Source organism: Gymnoscopelus braueri, assembly GCF_963280865.1.
Source record: "Gymnoscopelus braueri genome assembly, chromosome: 2".
Taxonomy (NCBI): domain Eukaryota; kingdom Metazoa; phylum Chordata; class Actinopteri; order Myctophiformes; family Myctophidae; genus Gymnoscopelus; species Gymnoscopelus braueri.
In genome coordinates this window covers 59,433,868-59,451,151 of record NC_137604.1, presented here as the reverse complement: position 1 = coordinate 59,451,151, position 17,284 = coordinate 59,433,868, and the positions used below count along the sequence as shown (strand labels likewise).

Sequence of the window (17,284 nt, the reverse complement as noted above, 5' to 3'; positions counted from 1 at the left end):
GATATACTACAACAGGAACATTTTGAGCAGAAATGACTGATATACTACAACAGGAACATTTTGAGCAGAAATGACTGATATACTACAACAAGAACAAAGAGGAAACAAGATCACAGACTCGACAGACGTTTCCTTAAAAGCCCTTCCTGTGGGAAACACCAGTATCTTCCATTTTTGTGTGTGTTTCTATGAATAAGACTGTGGGTGGAAGGTCTCTGCCACGGATGTCTGTTTGTCAGCATTGTTGGCATACATACTACATTAAATGTTAGTGTTGTTGTTTAAATGTTTATTGTGTTACATTTATATAGGATATATTTTATTTATATATAATTGAAGAGTATATTTTTATAACAGTAGTATAATGTGAAGCACGGAAGTCAGCGAGTAATTATTTAACTTACAGATATAAAGGGGGTGGGGGTGTTTATAAGGTTTACTTCATCGCACTCCTTGTGTGTGTGTGTGTGTCTCCAGGACTCTACTTTGTTAATAGAGCAGTATAAGTCTGGTTTCGAGAGACCCGGCGATGTGGACTTTGAGGACTACAGCCAGGGAATCAAGCCGGCAACCTCTGACACCAGCCTCAACCACCCCCGAGTGCGCACCAAACTCTGGCCATTCAGCAAGAAGACCACCAAGGTCAGCTGTTATAGCAACACAGTACAACATATCGTTGCTGTGTCTTTGCAAACCTCTTCTCTCCGTATTCTAACCTTTTTGTGTGTTTTTTTTGTAAATTAACACCCTACTTGATCATACTACAGAGTCACACAAAAGCATCAAAAGTAGCAGAGCCTGGAATATTTTAACCCATTAAGACCTGAGGCCGATTTCGACAAATGTCTTCTAAATCCTAACAGTTTTCTGAAAAGACTTATGTTTCTATATCAGTGGTTCTCAGACTATTTCATGTCAAGGACCACCCAAAATTATATGTATTTGGTCGCGGACCCCCATCTCAAAATATGTTGTTCCAGGGACCCCCAGAAGCAAAGATTTGAGTTAAAAATGTAAAAAAATACATATATTCAAGATTTGCACAAATGTTCACGATTCTTCAAAACTAGCCAAAGTATAAAATAATGGTTAAAGTGGTTCCCGGTTTTAATGGGTTAAATATAGAGACACGAGGGTTCCACCCGACAGCGACGATATGCATTCCACAAAGCACTTTTTGTATGAATAAATTAAAAGAACTACAGTAGCTCTGTAGAGCTAGATAAGAGTTGGAACTTGGCTCTGGCTTGTTTTGGAATGAAAAGTTGGGCATTTCAAGGACTGCCTCTTCCCTATCTGCCCCCCCCCCTCCCTCTTCCCTATCTGCTGGCTGTGCTGTGCTTCCTCCTTTTGGCAGCTGGCATCAGTGTTGCCAGGTTTTGCGTTAGGAGGGGTCCCAGGGGGTCCCCAGCTAAATGTGTTACCGTGGCTTTTTACAAATAACGGATATACAAGCTTGTACATCTGCTATTTATTTATTTTACATTTTTGAAAAATCTTAAGCTAATAATTTTGACCGGCACAAAACATTTTCAGATGAGAGGTCCGTGGCCAAATATATATCAATTTGGGGGTCCTTGGCACGCAAAGGTTTGAGAACCACTGTTCTACTGTACTTGTAGGTACATGTGGCCCCCTCAAGTATAGTAAAACACACACACACACACACACACACACACACACACACACACACACACACACACACACACACACACACACACACACACACACACATTCCACTCATGTCTTACCACCCACCTCATTCCCCCAGGGTGTCATTCCAGTGTTATAGTGTTCTGTACAGACCTGCTCTGAGGGAGAGAGAAAAGGTTCTCCAACAACAAATGCTGATCTCTAAACATCTCTTCTGACTAAATCTACTTCCGCCTTTTTCCCTTCCAGTTTGTATTTATTTAATTTTATTTAGATTCCCTTTTCTCCCTGCTATGCTCATCTAACCCAGTGATTATTTAAACCACCAAAAGAACTTTGGTTCTTTTAGTGTTAATATAGCATCAAAATCAGTTGAATACATTTATTAATTTGGGGTTCCTTGACTTGAAAAGTTTGAGAACCACTGATCTAATCCCCCCCCGCTTCTTCTCTCTCCCCCGCCTTTGCCTTTTATCCTTCTTCCTCCTCAGTTCTCTTCTCCTTCCTTCACGCCCTCCTCCCCCCCAGCCCCGGGGCCTCCCCCACCTCCACCTCCTCTCCAAGCCGAGGCGCTCCTCCCTCTCCCTCCGTCTGCTCCATAGTTATAATATATCTAGAGGGCGGATTGCCCTGCCCCCAGGCCCCAGCTATTCATTTCTATGGAATTGCTCAGTGGCGTTTTGAAGAACCCGGAAGTAAGACATATTAGTTCGATATTGGGTCCTGAGCAGGCGCACTAGGGTTTCTACGGAGCCTCTGAACGCGCAGTAGCATTTTAAATGCGGAAGTGTTGCTATCCCAGATTTGACCACCAGGCATATGATCAAGTAGGACATTAAATTACGGGGGGAAAAAAGTTAGAATCATTATTCTATCCTATCCTCACCATTCTCCTCACCTGTGCTGTTGTCCTCCTCCTTGTCTTGTGTTGTGTGTGAGGTGTTCATGTCAGTGTGTGTGTGTTGTGTGTGATGTGTTCATGTCAGTGTGTGTTTTGTGATGTGTTCATGTCAGTGTGTGTGTGTTGTGTGTGATGTGTTCATGTCAGTGTGTGTTGTGTGATGTGTTCATGTCAGTGTGTGTGTGTTGTCTGTGATTCTGTTCATGTCAGTGTGTGTTTGTGTGTAATGTGTTCATGTCAGTGTGTGTGTGTGTGTGTGTGTTGTGTTGTGTGTGATGTGTTCATGTCAGTGTGTGTTGTGTGTGTGTGTGTGTGTGTGTGTGTGTGTTGTGTGTGATGTGTTCATGTCAGTGTGTCAGACATCATGCTCCCCGTTGCACTAATTGTCTTACATCATCATCATACATCACTGATTGTCACATCATGAACTGCATGATGCTGTTCATGTTCATGTGTCAGTGTGTTGTCACACAGTGTGTTGTCACACATCATGCAGTGCATAACGTGCACTAATTGTCCATGATGTGTGTTGTGTTCACCAACAGTTTATCTCACACAGTGTCTCTGTCTGTCTCTGTCTCTCTCTCTCTGTTTCTCTGTCTCTCTCTCTGTCTCTCTCTCTCTGTGTGTCTCTCTCTCTGTCTCTCTCGCTCTGTGTGTCTCTCTGTGTGTGTGTGTGTCTTTCTCTCTCGCTCGGTTTCTCTCTCCCTCTGTGTGTCTGTGTTTACCTCTCTCTCTCTCTGTCTGTTTCTCTCCCTCTGTCTGTTTATCTCTCATTCTCACTCGCTCTCTCTCTCTCTCTCTGTGTGTGTTTACCTCTCTCTCTCTCTCTCTGTTTGTTTTAGATGTTGCATGCTGAAAGGCACATGGTAACAGTTACTATAGTTACGTAGGGGGTGGACGACATAAAGGGTGATTTTAACATGTTGCAGTCCAATATTCTGCTGCCATGTTGTTTTCAAAGGGGAATGCCACTGTGTTCATACAAGATTATACAAAACATGAAATGATTTACATGTACCAAACACTGACCACTGACCGTGGTCCATGCCGTGCCAGTAGGAAGCTGGAAGCGCCTGCACTGATGGACAAATATATTGATTGATTTAGTCAAACTTACAAGCATCTACAACATGAAAATGTAAACTATATCGTTTTTTAATGTAAACTCACATAAGCATATCATTGCTGTTGGGCAGAAATCTCCCATCTCCATATTTTAACTTTTTGTGTTTGTTCATAAATCAACGCCCTACTTAATCATTCTACTGCGTCACACAAAAGCATCAAAAGCAGCAGATCTACAAGCTTGAAACGCGGCGCGAAGCGACGCGTTTCGAGCTTGTAGATCTGCTACTTTTGATGTTTTATTATTTTAATCCTGAAAAGTAACAGTTTTGGATATATGAGGTTTCCACCCGACAAAGATGATATTAACCCTATTGTCTTTCATTTGGGACACGTCTTAATAGGTGAACATTTGGGGGAAATAGGCAAGAATTCAGAGCAGATCTACAAGCTCACAATGCAACGCGATGCAACGCGTTGTGAGGCTTGTATACATCGGCTATTTTCAGTGTTCTAAACCGTCTACGATGTTGGTACCGTCTAAGCATGATTTTGGCTTAAAGGCGTAGTACGTAACTTTGCCCTGTGTTTATTTACATAACAAAACGATAAATAAAGATGTTTTACTCTCTATAGCAGCAGTTATCATCAGCCACTGATTGCCCTCTCGCTGTATTTTGCCGATTTCGCTGTTTGTCTTGGCAGACGGGGATGTTTTTGGGCCTGCCAAAACAAACGGTGAAAACACCTAAATTCAACAAGAGGGCAATGTGTCTCTGCAGATAAACACACCACACTACTACAATGGATGATAACTGCTGGTATAGAGAGAAATTATGGGTAAAATGTATATTGTCTCTGTCAGGTGGAAACCTCATATGTCCAAAACTGGCTTTTCAGGATTCAAATTCAAAAAGCATAAAAAGTAGCAGATCTACAAGCTCGAAACGTGTCGCTTCGCGCCACGTTTCAAGCTTTTACTACTTTTGATGCTTTTGTCTGACGCTGTGGTACGATCACGTAGGGCGTTAATTTACGAAAAAATACACAAAAAGTTCAAATATGGAGATAAGAGGTTTCTGCCCGACATAGACGTTAGGTTGTTTTATGTAAACACAGGGTAAAGTTACATACTTACATGCCTACAAGTGGTTAAAAGACAACTTGCATTACAACAGAGTCAGCTCAACAAAAAACTGCCAAAGTCACCACCATATCCGATTTAATCAGTGGCACAGATAAACTATGGCTCTTATTTCTGTCTTTGGACAACAACGGTAGTGAATGTGACTAAAGGCATAACATGAAATGCTGTTCCTTTGGGGAATTCAAGATTGAAGATAGAAATCAGTGGCATTCCCCCTTTTTTTTCTTTCTTTTTTTTAAGTGATATTCTTTTGTTAAAATGTGCTAAATAGCTCTATATTCTGATAGCAATCATAGCTATAGTGTTTGTTCAGTAACAGGGGTCTCCCGTCTCTCCAGTTCTTTAGTAAACAACAGAAAATACATTTTCAGGTTGTAATACCAATTTTATCCAATGAGGAGTAAGAACGTATACAGGATAAAGAAGTGAAAATGGAAGCGATGAGACACACAATTGGAACTGGAACACAAAAAAATTAAGCTGACAATGAAATTGGTGGTATCCCGACCTGAAAATGTACTGTATTTTATTTTGACCTGGTCAACAAGAGCTGGAGAGATGGGGAGAGACCCCTGTTACTGAACAAACTATACATATAGCAAAGATTACTAAAGATTACACCCCCTTTAAGTAGATGGTGATTGTGACGATAATTTAAGAATTATAGCTGGACGTTGTAGGGGTTTTGAATATTCATAGTGCACATCTTTCTCTGTCATTACATGGCTAGTTCTTCAGTTTCTTGTTTTCTTTTTACTTCTTTCCACACAAGAGTTTGCATTCCTTTACGCAGCATCATTACCGTGCGTGACTCCTATTGTATTTATATTTTCTTACAAAACAAGAGTTCCATGTCACACAAAGGTAATGTGTCTGTGTCTAGGCATCTTGTCTTCCCTTAAGCCTCAGTTATGCTCAGTTGCGTGCCAGTGTCGTGCTCAGTAAATAGCAGATCTACAAGCTCACAGCGCGTCACGAACGTGACGCGCTGTGAGCTTGTATTATCTGCTATTGCATGCAACACCAGCAGCACAACTAAGCATGAATCAGGCTTTACTGGTCTTGTTTGGCACATGGTCGGAAGCCAGGGGGAGGGTAGTGACATCTGGTGGTGAATACTGACATTGCATCTTCATGGTTGCTGTTGGAGATAATAATCCTAATAATTCCTAATGATATTAAATGAAATGTGGGAGGAGCCATGGATGTGTTCACATGCAACATATGGTCGTTTGTCGTGTAGAAACCTTGTATGTCCAAAACCAGTTACTTTTCAGGAAAATGGGGGGGGGAATATCCTGTGTTTCCAATGTAGTTATTATATAGTATTTTTCTGTGCTTTTGCACAACTCTTTTGTACGATGTACAAGGGGCATTCATTTACAAGAAAACACTTTAAAAAGTTGAAATATGGAAATACAAGGTTTTTGCCCCGACGGCAACAATATGCAATGTGGAAGTGGGTTGAAGTTGACCAACATTCACTTATTCATAATGTGTGTGTGTGTGTGTGTGTGTGTGTGTGTGTGTGTGTGTGTGTGTGTAGCCCCCTGCAGCAGAAGACTTCTCCCACCTCCCTCCAGAACAGAGGAAGAAGAAGCTACAGGCCAAGATTGATGACATCACCAAGGACCATCAGAAGGAGCTGGACCAAAGGTCAGTGACCCCTTTAAGACCAAAGACCCTTTAAGACCAAAGGTTAGGTGACCCCTTGAACCTGTGGGTCGGGGAACAAACACGCAGAAAAGCAAAAAATTCAAGGAAGAATAATAGCAATGGTCCCTAAGGATGTTTGAAATATTGAAAATATTCTCTCGTCAATTGTTCTTCTCACCCGTCCTCGCTCTTCGGACCACACTGGGTGAGAATAATAAAAAGTTAATCTCCATGCTAGGAGGCTCCCTATATTCTTTCAGCCCATTTTTTATTCATGAAAGAAATATAGACGCCGCTTTGTGTGTGCTGAAATGTTTGCTATTATGCACAATCTCATGGGTTTTTATGATATGACTGCTTTCATCAGCACCCTGGCTGGAAGGAATACTGCTGTGCACCGAGCTATTCCTACATCTCTATTAACTTTATATATATATCGTCTCTGCAGTGGTGGAAAGTAACTAAGTACAATTTTGAGGTATTTGTACTTTACTTGAGTATTTCCAATTTCCAATACTTTTACTTCTACTCCACCACATCTCAGAGGCAAATATTGTACTTTTACTCCACTACAATTATTTGAAAACTTTAGTTACTAGTTACTTTTCAGATATAAACTATGATATAATGAAACATACACTAACCACTTATGCCCTATTTTATACATAGGCTATTTGAAAATAGCAGATCTACAAGCTCACAACGCGTCGCATCGCGACACGTTGTGAGCTTGTAGATCTGCTATTTTCAAATATTTAGTACTTTTACTTTTGGTACTTTAAGCACATTTTGATGCCAATACTTTTGAACTTTTACTCAAGTACATTTTTAATTCTGCACTTTTACTTGTAACAGAGTATTTTTATATTGCAGTATTGGTACTTTTACTTAAGTAAAGAATTTGAGTACTTTTTCCACCACTGCGTCTCTGTCGGGTAGAAACCTCATCCAAAACTGTCAAAAAAGGCAAAAGTAGCAGATCTTTGGAGCATGTGGATCTGCTACTGTTGACGCTTTTGTGTGACGCTGTAGTATCAAGTAGGGAGTTATTTTACGAAAAAAAACACAATAAGTTAGAACATGAAGATGCCCGACAACAGCGATTGTATGACCTTGTATGTCCAAAACCGTCACTTTTCAGGAAATGGAGGAAAGAAATGCACTTCCATTGGATCCAATAAAGTAATTAATTGATTACCGGTATTTAGTCTTATCTCCATATTCTAACATTTTGTGTTTTTTCATAAATTAACGCCCTACTTGATCATACTACAAGCGTCACACAGAAGCATCAAAAGTAGCAGATCTACAAGCTCGAAACGTGGCGCGAAGCGACGTGTTTTGAGCTTGTAGATCTGCTACTTTTGATGCTTTGGACATATGAGGTTTCCACCCCACAGAGATGACAAAATGCTTGATTTTAAATTAAACTTACTGTCCTTGCCTGTTGAGAAGAGGAACTCATTTAATTTGTGTTGCATTGTCTTAACTAATGACCCCCCCACCACCCCCCTTCTTCCCCTGTGTATCGCTCTCTGTCTCTCTCACACTCTCTCTCCGTCTGTCTAATCCTCTGTCTGTCTCTGTCTCTGTCTGTCTCTCTCTCTCTCTCTCTCCTCTCTCCTCTCTCCTCTCTCCTCTCTCCTCTCCTCTCTCCTCTCTTCTATCTCTCCTCTCCTCTCTATCTCTCCTTTCTCTCTCTTCTCTCCTCTCTCTCAGTGAGGCACTGGAGAAGATGAGGGGTGTGTATGAACAGAACCCCCAGATGGGAGACCCCTCCAGTCTGGAACCCCAGATCACACAGACCACCCAAAACATAGGACGCCTGAGGGGAGAGCTCACCAAATATGAGGTCAGACACACACACACACACACACACACACACACACACACACACACACACACACACACACACACACACACACACACGCGCATGCAAACTTACAAATAATTGAAACATTGAACAGAGTTGCATTGATCTGTTGTGTGTGTGTGTGTGTGTTGGTAACAGACGTGGTTGGCAGAGGCAGTGGGAGGAGAAGATACATCTCACCCCATCAACAATAACACCCAACAAGGGTAAGATAATGATTGATTGATTGAATACTTTATTAACAGTTTGCAATAAGTACAGAGGTACAGTTATACAATGCTGAAAGGATAACACTCATTTCCATTGTGGTCCTGTATATTCAATTCACCATGACATATAAAGACATATTCATTTCATGTCAAGGACCAACCAAAATGATATGTATTTGTCCACGGACCCCCCCCCCCCCCCCTCTCTCAAAATATTTTCTCAAAGATTTGAGTTAAAAAATTGTATAAATTCAAAGATTTGCTTGATTTCTTTTTCAAAAATAGCAGATCTACAAGCTTGTAGATCTGCTATTTTTTAATTGCCAAAGATATCTAAAGTGACACAGATGCGTTCCCGGATTGAATGGGTTAATGTCTAACATGTTCGTTCATTCCTTCCACTGTGCGTGTGTGTGTGTGTGTGTGTGTGTGTGTGTGTGTAGGTTCAGTCCGGTGGTGGCCGGTGATGCTCAGAACATCTACTCAGAGTTTGACGATGAGTTTGAGGACGTGGAGACTCCTATTGGACAATGCACAGCTCTCTACACCTTTGAAGGTAATGTGACGCTCATTCATATTATTCTCCACAATCACATTGAAGACATGATGTGAGGGCCAACAAGGATAATAAAGTTATAGTAGAGGCCCCACAAGTATTGTAGAAATAAGACATTGTGAGGACAATATTTTCCTGGTCCTTGGGAAAAGATTCCGGTTAGGATTTGGCATTTATAGAGGTTAGGTTTAAGGGCTGGAGTTAATGACTGATTTAGCTTTAGGGTAAAAGGGATATTTCACATTCAAACGTGTTTGGGGTCATTTGAACTCATTCACTGCCAATGACGTCGTTTGATATTGTACATCATCTAAAAACGTTTTCTAAATCTTAACAGTATGTTGCTATATCAGTGGTGCACCAACCTTTTCATGTCAAGGACCGCCAGAATTATATGTATTTGGCCGCGGACCCCCATCAAAAATTGTTTGTTGTCCCAGGGACCCCCCCCCCCCCCAGAAGCAAATATTGGAGTAAAAAATGTTTGCTTAAAAAAAATTATATATATATATATATATATATATATATATATATATATATATATATATATATATATATATATATATATATATATATATTTATTCAAAGATTTGCACACATTTCACTAGAGTGCCGCACTATGATCTTGTAGATCTGCTATTTTTGAATAGCTAAAGAAATCTAAAATGACACAGATGCTTTCCCGGTCTTAATGGATTAATATGGCAAAAAAACATATAATTTATGTTGAGTGTTTGTGTGTGTGTGTGTGTGTGTGTGTGTGTGTGTGTGTGTGTGTGCTTGCAGGCAACAGTGAGGGCACCATCTCCGTTGTGGAAGGAGAGCTGCTCAGTGTGATGGAGGACGACAAGGGAGACGGCTGGATGAGGGTCCTCCGAGGCAACGGAGACGAGGGCTACATCCCCTCGTCCTACGTCAATCAAAAGTAGCAGATCTGCAAGCGGCGCGTTTCCAGCTTTGTGGATCTGCTACTTTTTTGCTATTTTTGAATTTAAATCCTGAAAAGTAATAGTTTTGGAACATATGAGGTTTCCACCCGACAGAGACGATATCTGAACACACACACACACACACACACACACACACACACACACACACACACACACACACACACACACACACGTTGCACTGTCTTTGGACATTTTTACATCCAGACTTAAAACATATCATTGGCAGAAACCTCTGATCTCCATATTTTAACGCTTTTTTGTGTTTTTTCGTAAATGAACGCCCTACTTGATCATACTACATACTACGTCACACAAAAGCATCAAAAGTAGAAGATCTACAAGCTCAATTCGCGCTGTGTTTCGAGCTTGTAGATCTGCTACTTTTGCTATTTTTTTAAAAATTTAGAATCCTGAATAGTTACAGTTTTGGACATGTAAGGTTTCTACCCGACAGGGACGATATCTGTTCTTCCTACACACACACACACACACACACACACACACACACACACACACACACACACACACACACACACACACACACACACACCATGAAACAGTAATCAGAATCCAGTTCAGAGCCAAAGTGGAATGTTGAAGCTCATCAGCCAGTGTTTTATGTTCGGCTTCTTGTAATCTCAGCCGCTGTGGCGGTAATGGCATTATCCAGAACCACTTATTCTGCCCAATGTTTATTATCATTTGCATAATTGCATAATCGTTCACTTGTTGGACTCGGTCATTTGAGTCATTGAATAAATGGATTTGGGGGTCCTTGGCCTGAAAACGTTTGAGAACCACTGGCAGAGATGATATTGCTCTGCACATCTACATTCTGAATGTATACATGGGCTTAGTGACGCGAGCTTCATTCTGCTTTTTGTGTGTGTGTGTGGGGTGGGGGGCGGGGGGGCAGCTGTTGTTTTAGGACCATGGGGAGGGGCACAGACAGAAACGAGCACAGGGCTCTAGCCGGAATCGATCCGGTGACATTTGCCTTGCTGATATGCTGGGGCTAATCTTAATGCTGCAATCCACAAGTTTGATGTGATAACCCAGGATTCAAACCTTTGTCTCCCCCCTGTGTGGAAGACCAAACCTCTACCGCTCTTCTTCCATGGAGTAAATCCCCACTTGGACAGGGGAGATATTGCGATTATTATGAGCTTCAGGCATTACTAATTGTCAGCCAGTAAGGTGTCCTAATGGAAGAGTAAGGGAGACCCCCTGCTCCAACCACTGCAGATGTATTTTATTTGTTAAAATAAGTTCCGGATTGCAGCTTTAAGTGACTACTTAAAGGCTGCAATCCTTTCCATTGAATGTTTGGTCTCCATAATGTTGCTGTCGGGCAGAAACCTCTTATCCATATTTTACGTTTATGTGTTTTTACAGGGTGGCTTGAAAAGCCAGCCTGTCTACAAACAGACCTGTACCTAGTCGCCACTTCACAACACTTTTTCCTCATTGGCTGGCCTCTCAGCCAAGGAGGGCTCGCCACCCTCTCAGACTATGGGATGTACACATGGCACAGCAGTCTCAGATATCACTTTCCGGCGCGAGAGAGTCTCAGATTTCACTTACACACAGACACACGGCAGAGCACAGCGGTGTCAGATTTCACTTACCGGCGCGCGAGAGAGGCGGACACGGCAAAGCACAGCGTCAGATTTCACTTACACACACACACACTCAAAGACAGACACACACACACACACACACTCAAAGACAGACACAAATGCACTAATTTTCTGATCTACAAGCTCGAAATGCGGCACGTTTTGAGCTTGTAGATCTGCTACTTTTGATATTTTTTTATTTGAATCCTGAAAAGTAACAGTTTTGGACATATGAGGTTTCCACCCGACAGAGACGATAACTATGTTTACCTGTGAGTGTCGGTCAGTCCCAGCAGGACTAAAGAGCCTATAGCCACTGTTGTAGATACAGTCCTCTTTATACAGTACTTTATGTTCACTTCATGGTGCATGCGCTGCCCTCTTGTCTTATACGTTTACCAGACAATGTGATCGTTCATACTTGCGTGAAATGTTTTGGTTGGATAAAGAACCACTGCTCTTGTTATTGTTTCTTGACATTGTTTCTTGACAACAACAAAAAATCCACGCAATCCATCCATCCATGGACCTGTCCCCTGTACTCCTCCCGATTGATAATTAAAAAGCCAACGGTTCTATTTGACTCGCTCTAGGACAGAATTATACAGAACCTGCCTCGCACTTTGATTCTGTCACAATAACCCCCCAAGATGGAAGCGAGATCAAAACCAAGGGGATATACTCCGAAATCCCAAAGAATGATTGCACACTCATGTTTTTTTTGTGTGCTAAATGTTTATCCACACCAGTGAATGCATTGTGAATTGAGGTCGTGCCCTCTCGATCACTTTAGGCATTATACATATCGTTGCTGTCAAGGCAGAAACCTTTTTGTAAAAGAATGCCGTACTTGATCATACTGCGTTTTGAGCTTGTAGATCAGCTACTTTTTCTATTTTTGAATTTGAATCCTGGACATAATGGGATTTCCACACGACAGATGATATTGTGCATGCATGCAGGCACTTGTGTGCAGTTTTAAGAGGTTCAGCCCTACAGTATATGTTCCCTTGGGGGTTTGGGTTATAGGGTTGAGGGAACATAGGGCTGCTGAGGGAACAGGGCTGCTGAGGGAACATAGACACACTCCCTTTTTTTACGCTCCAATGCTGAATATCCTATCAATGAAACACTATTTCCCCCCCAGCCTTTAGCACAGAAGGGGTTGTCACTGATTCGTGCTCGCTCCTTTCCAGAGTGTTTTTTAATTAATATGCTGGTTCTTTTTGCGGTCTGACCGCCTATGTTCATGTTCTGAGCCATGTTTCTTTTTCTTTTTTTTTATATCTTTCTGCTACAAGCTGTCCTCTGAGGTCCTCTATCAGCTGGTCCCAGTGTATCTCCACACAGTCTCCCCTGATCTCTCAGCCTCATCTCAGTAAAAAAAAGATCAGAGGTTCACTGAGCGCCCCCTGGAGGACAAGAAAGGAGATTCAGCCCCTAATTTTAACCACTTCTCAAGCTTAATTTTATTTATGACATGTCGAGGGACAGAAATGACAGATTTACAAGCCGACAACATGGTGTTGTCAACAGCTTGTAGATCTGCTCGTTTTGAACATGTTTTGCCCTATAGTGACATGCCCAAATTACGGTCGCCAGTTTGAAAGTGGTTATCAGAGAGGCACACAGAGTTGACCCTCTCTCTCTGCCACGGTCCTGTCTGGGACGAGCGAGGCCTTTTCTCATGTTTTAAAGAGCATTATTCTATGATCCATTTATAGAAAACTAACTTATCCATGTGTATTTACTGAATCTTTACATTTAAACATGAAATATATGTATGTAACATCATTCTCTTATCTGTTTCCCTTTTTTGTTGACTCAAAACATTATAGCAGGGGTCTTCAACAGGGGGTCCGGGACCGCTAGGGGGTCCTCAGAGTTATGGCTGAGGGGGGTGCCAAATCTTTTTGACATTTTTTATATTGTTTTACATTAACCACTTCAACCCTATAGCATATTAGCATCCCTATTCTGAGGGGAACATTAGATTGTGTGGGCTTTTAGATCGGCTATTTTCGGCGAAGAGGTTTGGTGTAGAGGGGGAAAAGAGCAGACCAAGTACAGAGCTAAAGTTTACGAAGTATTGAGGGTTTAATCGTTTAAATGTCTGAAAAGACACATTAACATGAATCCAACACATTAATAGAAGATAATTTGTAAACAAACCCTGCTTCATCTCTCTCAGCTGAAGGGGGTCCTTGGCCTGAAAAACGTTGAAGACCCCTGCATTATAGTAAACCGAACCTCGCTTATAACACACAAACTGACAACGCAATGTAAAATAATTCATAGAAATGTATTTATTGCATTATAAACAGTTTTTTTTTTAGGAAGAAATAAAATATTTTTTTCCCTTTTTCTCCAGTGTGGTCTGTTCTAAAGACGGGCTTCACAGACTGAGAGAGAACCTCAGTTTTAAATAAGAGGGTATGTGCAGTTTCATGGAATAGAAACGTTTAAGACAACAGACACCTTGAGTACACACTCTTCCTATGGTTAAACAAAAAAGATTAAAGGAATAGTTCACCCCCAAAATGACTTTAAAAAAATAAATCGATTAGTCACCCCATGGAGACTTGAATTCATGGATTTGTTATTTTTTTGTCGCAATTCCTTAGACAATAATTTCATGACCAGCAGTGGTTCCAATAGGAGACACAAAGAGTCCTTTGTGTCTCCTACCGGAACCGCTGCCTACCGGTCCGCTGGTCATCAAATTATTGGCTTAGGAATGCGACAAAAACTAAAAAAATATCCATGAATTCAAGACTCATATTTTTGGGGGTGAACCATCCCTTTTTAAGAAGGTTGAAACACATTCAAACTGTACATGCCACTTGTCAAGTAAACAACTTTCCTTTTAAAAAGGAAAAACTTAAAGGGATCCTTAAGTTTTAGTTTTTATATGAGGGTTTGATATTGCACATCCAAAGCGTGTAAATGAGCAATGTCAACTGAAAGCTAGTTGGCATGGGGTCAGGTAGCTTTTGATTGAATACTTTATTATTCCGAAATGTGAACCAATGTGAAATGGTGGTACAGTCAGACATTAAGGCTAAAAGGAAAACGAAAAAGTCCTGGGGACTTTGTTTCCATTGTGGTCCTACAGTATGTATTCCCGGTGGCTAGCCACCTGACCCCATTCTTTGCATTGCTACAAAATGCTAAAAAAGGTTCCACAGGACTTTTCTCTATAACTATAATGCCAGATTTAAAGCTGTACTCCGTAACACCCGGGTCTCCCGCATGAAAGACCAAAATTTTAACGTCCATCCAAGGTGAAAAAAACTATTTTCAACTATTTGACAAGAACATTTGTATATGCACAGGGAAATTCCTGGAAATACTTGGAAATCTGAAACACTGTTTTCCAGGCCTGGAAATGGTTTGGAATGAATCAAATGTATCATAGTTTTTGGTTATTGATTTTGTTCATAAAAACCATGTCAGAAAAATGTCTTAACATTACGTGAAACGCGTAACATGTTAAAATGTAGCGCTGTGCTGCACGAATGGTGTGAGTGCGGCCTAATGAATACAGGATGTATACAGGAAAGAATGGCTCTACAAGTTGACAGCACGATGCACCGTGATACGTTATGTAGATTTGTTCTTTTTGCCACGTGACACCTTCGCTCGAGTCATAGCAAACTGGTGTAAGAGCCTCATTGTACCGTATGATTGCTATAGGCCTGGAATGGAAATGTTTAGAAAATTCATGGTTAAAAATGTGTGGGAATCCTGTATGCAACATCTAACACAAATATAAAAACAACTGAATGATACCCTTTAAGTCAGATTTAGGCACTGTGCGACAAGGCCACTATTTGACTGCTCAAGGAACCACTTGTTCCAAACATAATTCAACTCCCACACAGCGACTTGAATCACTAGTCATTCCCTGTCCCTCTTGTTCCCTCTGTCCGGGTATATTATCTATAATCTGATAATCCCATCAACCCCTGTATACTGTAGAGGCGTTCGTTCACGCTGTGATGTGTGGGGGGTTATACTGCAACAGGTAAACACCTACACCTGGTAACGGGTAATAACCGCCACCATCCAGATTCTAGTCCAGTGTTTGAGTTCACAGTTCACAGGGTCACGGACAACCGTGGAGCCTGAGCTGAGATACTGGTACTTTGCACGTGGGGAGCTGTGGCGCACCGAAAATAGCCGACCTACAAGATCACAACGGGTCACACTTGCGCCGTGTTGTGAGCTTGCAGATCAGCTATTTTCAGTACATGACACTAGACTCGTTCCCAGTCTTTACTCCTCTCCGAGGAGAAAAGCCTGCTGGTCGCGACCTAATGAAGAGAGTGTCTAATAGGGGCGTATGTACTGTATTTCCCCCGGAAACAATCTTTTTCAACCAATCACAACACTTGTTTCATTCACAAAGAGCGTAAACGATTTGTAAAGCGTCAACGTTATTTCCTTGGGGCGGTACATCCGCCAAATTTCCAGTACTTCTGTTTAGACACTCAACCGGCTAGGTCTTGCCCAGCGTGGCATGATGACACCAACGCGCAACTAAGTATATACAGTATAAGGCTTACGTACGGGTCATGTTTGTTTTGTTTTCGGCCTCGGTGAGAAACCGAATCCTTTAAAAAAAAGTTCTTCAGCCCACAGAGACCACAGTGTTCATCTTGTTGCATGGAGAGCATCAGCAGTGAATTTCTACACAGCTCTGGTCGAGTCCTTTGCTGGCTGGTGTGCATCAAGTTTCAGATTTAGTTTGCAGCTTGGTGTGAAATCTTAAATTGAATCCGGTCCTCCAGATCACAGGTGGTGTTGCTGCTGACTGGGTGTTTTAAAGGGATAGTTCACCCCCAAAATAACTTTTTTTCTATTGATTACACACTCCATGGAGACTTGAATTCATTGAGATGGTTTGGTTTTTGCCGCATTCCTAAGACAATAATTTGATGACCGGCTGCGGCTCCGGTAGGAGACACAAAGTGTCAATTTTGAGTCTCCTACCGGAGACATAAGCATCTTTACGCATCTTTACGCCGGTCATCAAATTATTGGCTTAGGAATGTGACAAAAACAAAAAACTCAAGTCTCCATGGGGTGTGTAATCGATAGGAAAAAAAGTCATTTTTGGGGTGAACTATCCCTTTAACTACTTAAACCCTAGCATCCGTATTGTGGGGAAAGCTTTCGCAGAAAATAGCAGATCGACAAGCTCACAACGAGTTGCATTGCAACGCGCTGTGAGCTTTGTCGATCGGCTATTTTCAGCGAAAGCTTTCCCCCACAATAACAGAAAACAGAAAAGACCCTAGCATAGAGCCACGAGACACTCCTGTCAACCATATATAAGTGGTTAAAGAGCCTCCAGAGGTTCCAGTTTATCCGAGAGGACGCTGAGGATCTTGTCGAACTTGTCGTAGCGCTCCTCTCTCTCGGCCTCGGCCCCGGCCTGACCCCAGAACAGACGCAGGGCGAACTCTGTGCGGAAGGCCTCCAGTAGCTCCGGGATGGGCTCCCATGCTCCTGGTGGAGAGAGAAACGGGAGGTTTATCTTATCAGGAGGTAAATACTTATTTGGGAGACTAACCTGTATGTGTTATGAGGGGAAAAAGAACGCTTGCCCCAAAACACGTTCGCCCCGGGTCAAAACCGGCGACCTCG

The 17,284-nt window shown here is 41.8% G+C and overlaps 2 protein-coding genes across 7 annotated transcripts in view; one reads left to right on the top strand and one right to left on the bottom strand.

Moving 5' to 3' along the window:
- trip10b (thyroid hormone receptor interactor 10b) overlaps window positions 1-10,563 on the top strand; it is a 37,763-nt gene extending 27,200 nt beyond the window's left edge. The window contains exons 9-15 of one of the 4 annotated variants that reach the window (XM_080412314.1): window positions 478-637; window positions 3,398-3,423; window positions 6,316-6,425; window positions 8,145-8,277; window positions 8,437-8,504; window positions 8,951-9,063; window positions 9,850-10,563. In XM_080412314.1, the coding sequence (XP_080268440.1) occupies window positions 478-637; window positions 3,398-3,423; window positions 6,316-6,425; window positions 8,145-8,277; window positions 8,437-8,504; window positions 8,951-9,063; window positions 9,850-9,992 (753 nt within the window). In that variant the 3' untranslated portion in view covers window positions 9,993-10,563. Of the gene's footprint in view, window positions 1-477; window positions 643-3,397; window positions 3,424-6,313; window positions 6,426-8,144; window positions 8,278-8,436; window positions 8,505-8,950; window positions 9,064-9,849 lie in introns of all 4 variants that reach the window. The other 3 variants (XM_080412313.1, XM_080412315.1, XM_080412316.1) reach the window with 3 other exon arrangements.
- Window positions 10,564-13,563: 3,000 nt separating this feature from the next.
- The window catches only part of sh2d3a (SH2 domain containing 3A), a 40,718-nt gene continuing 36,997 nt past the window's right edge, over window positions 13,564-17,284 (bottom strand). For 2 of the 3 annotated variants that reach the window (XM_080412238.1, XM_080412239.1), the window contains one exon: window positions 13,564-17,148. In XM_080412238.1, the coding sequence (XP_080268364.1) occupies window positions 16,977-17,148 (172 nt within the window). In that variant the 3' untranslated portion in view covers window positions 13,564-16,976. The remainder of the gene's footprint in view (window positions 17,149-17,284) is intronic. The other variant, XM_080412237.1, reaches the window with a different exon arrangement.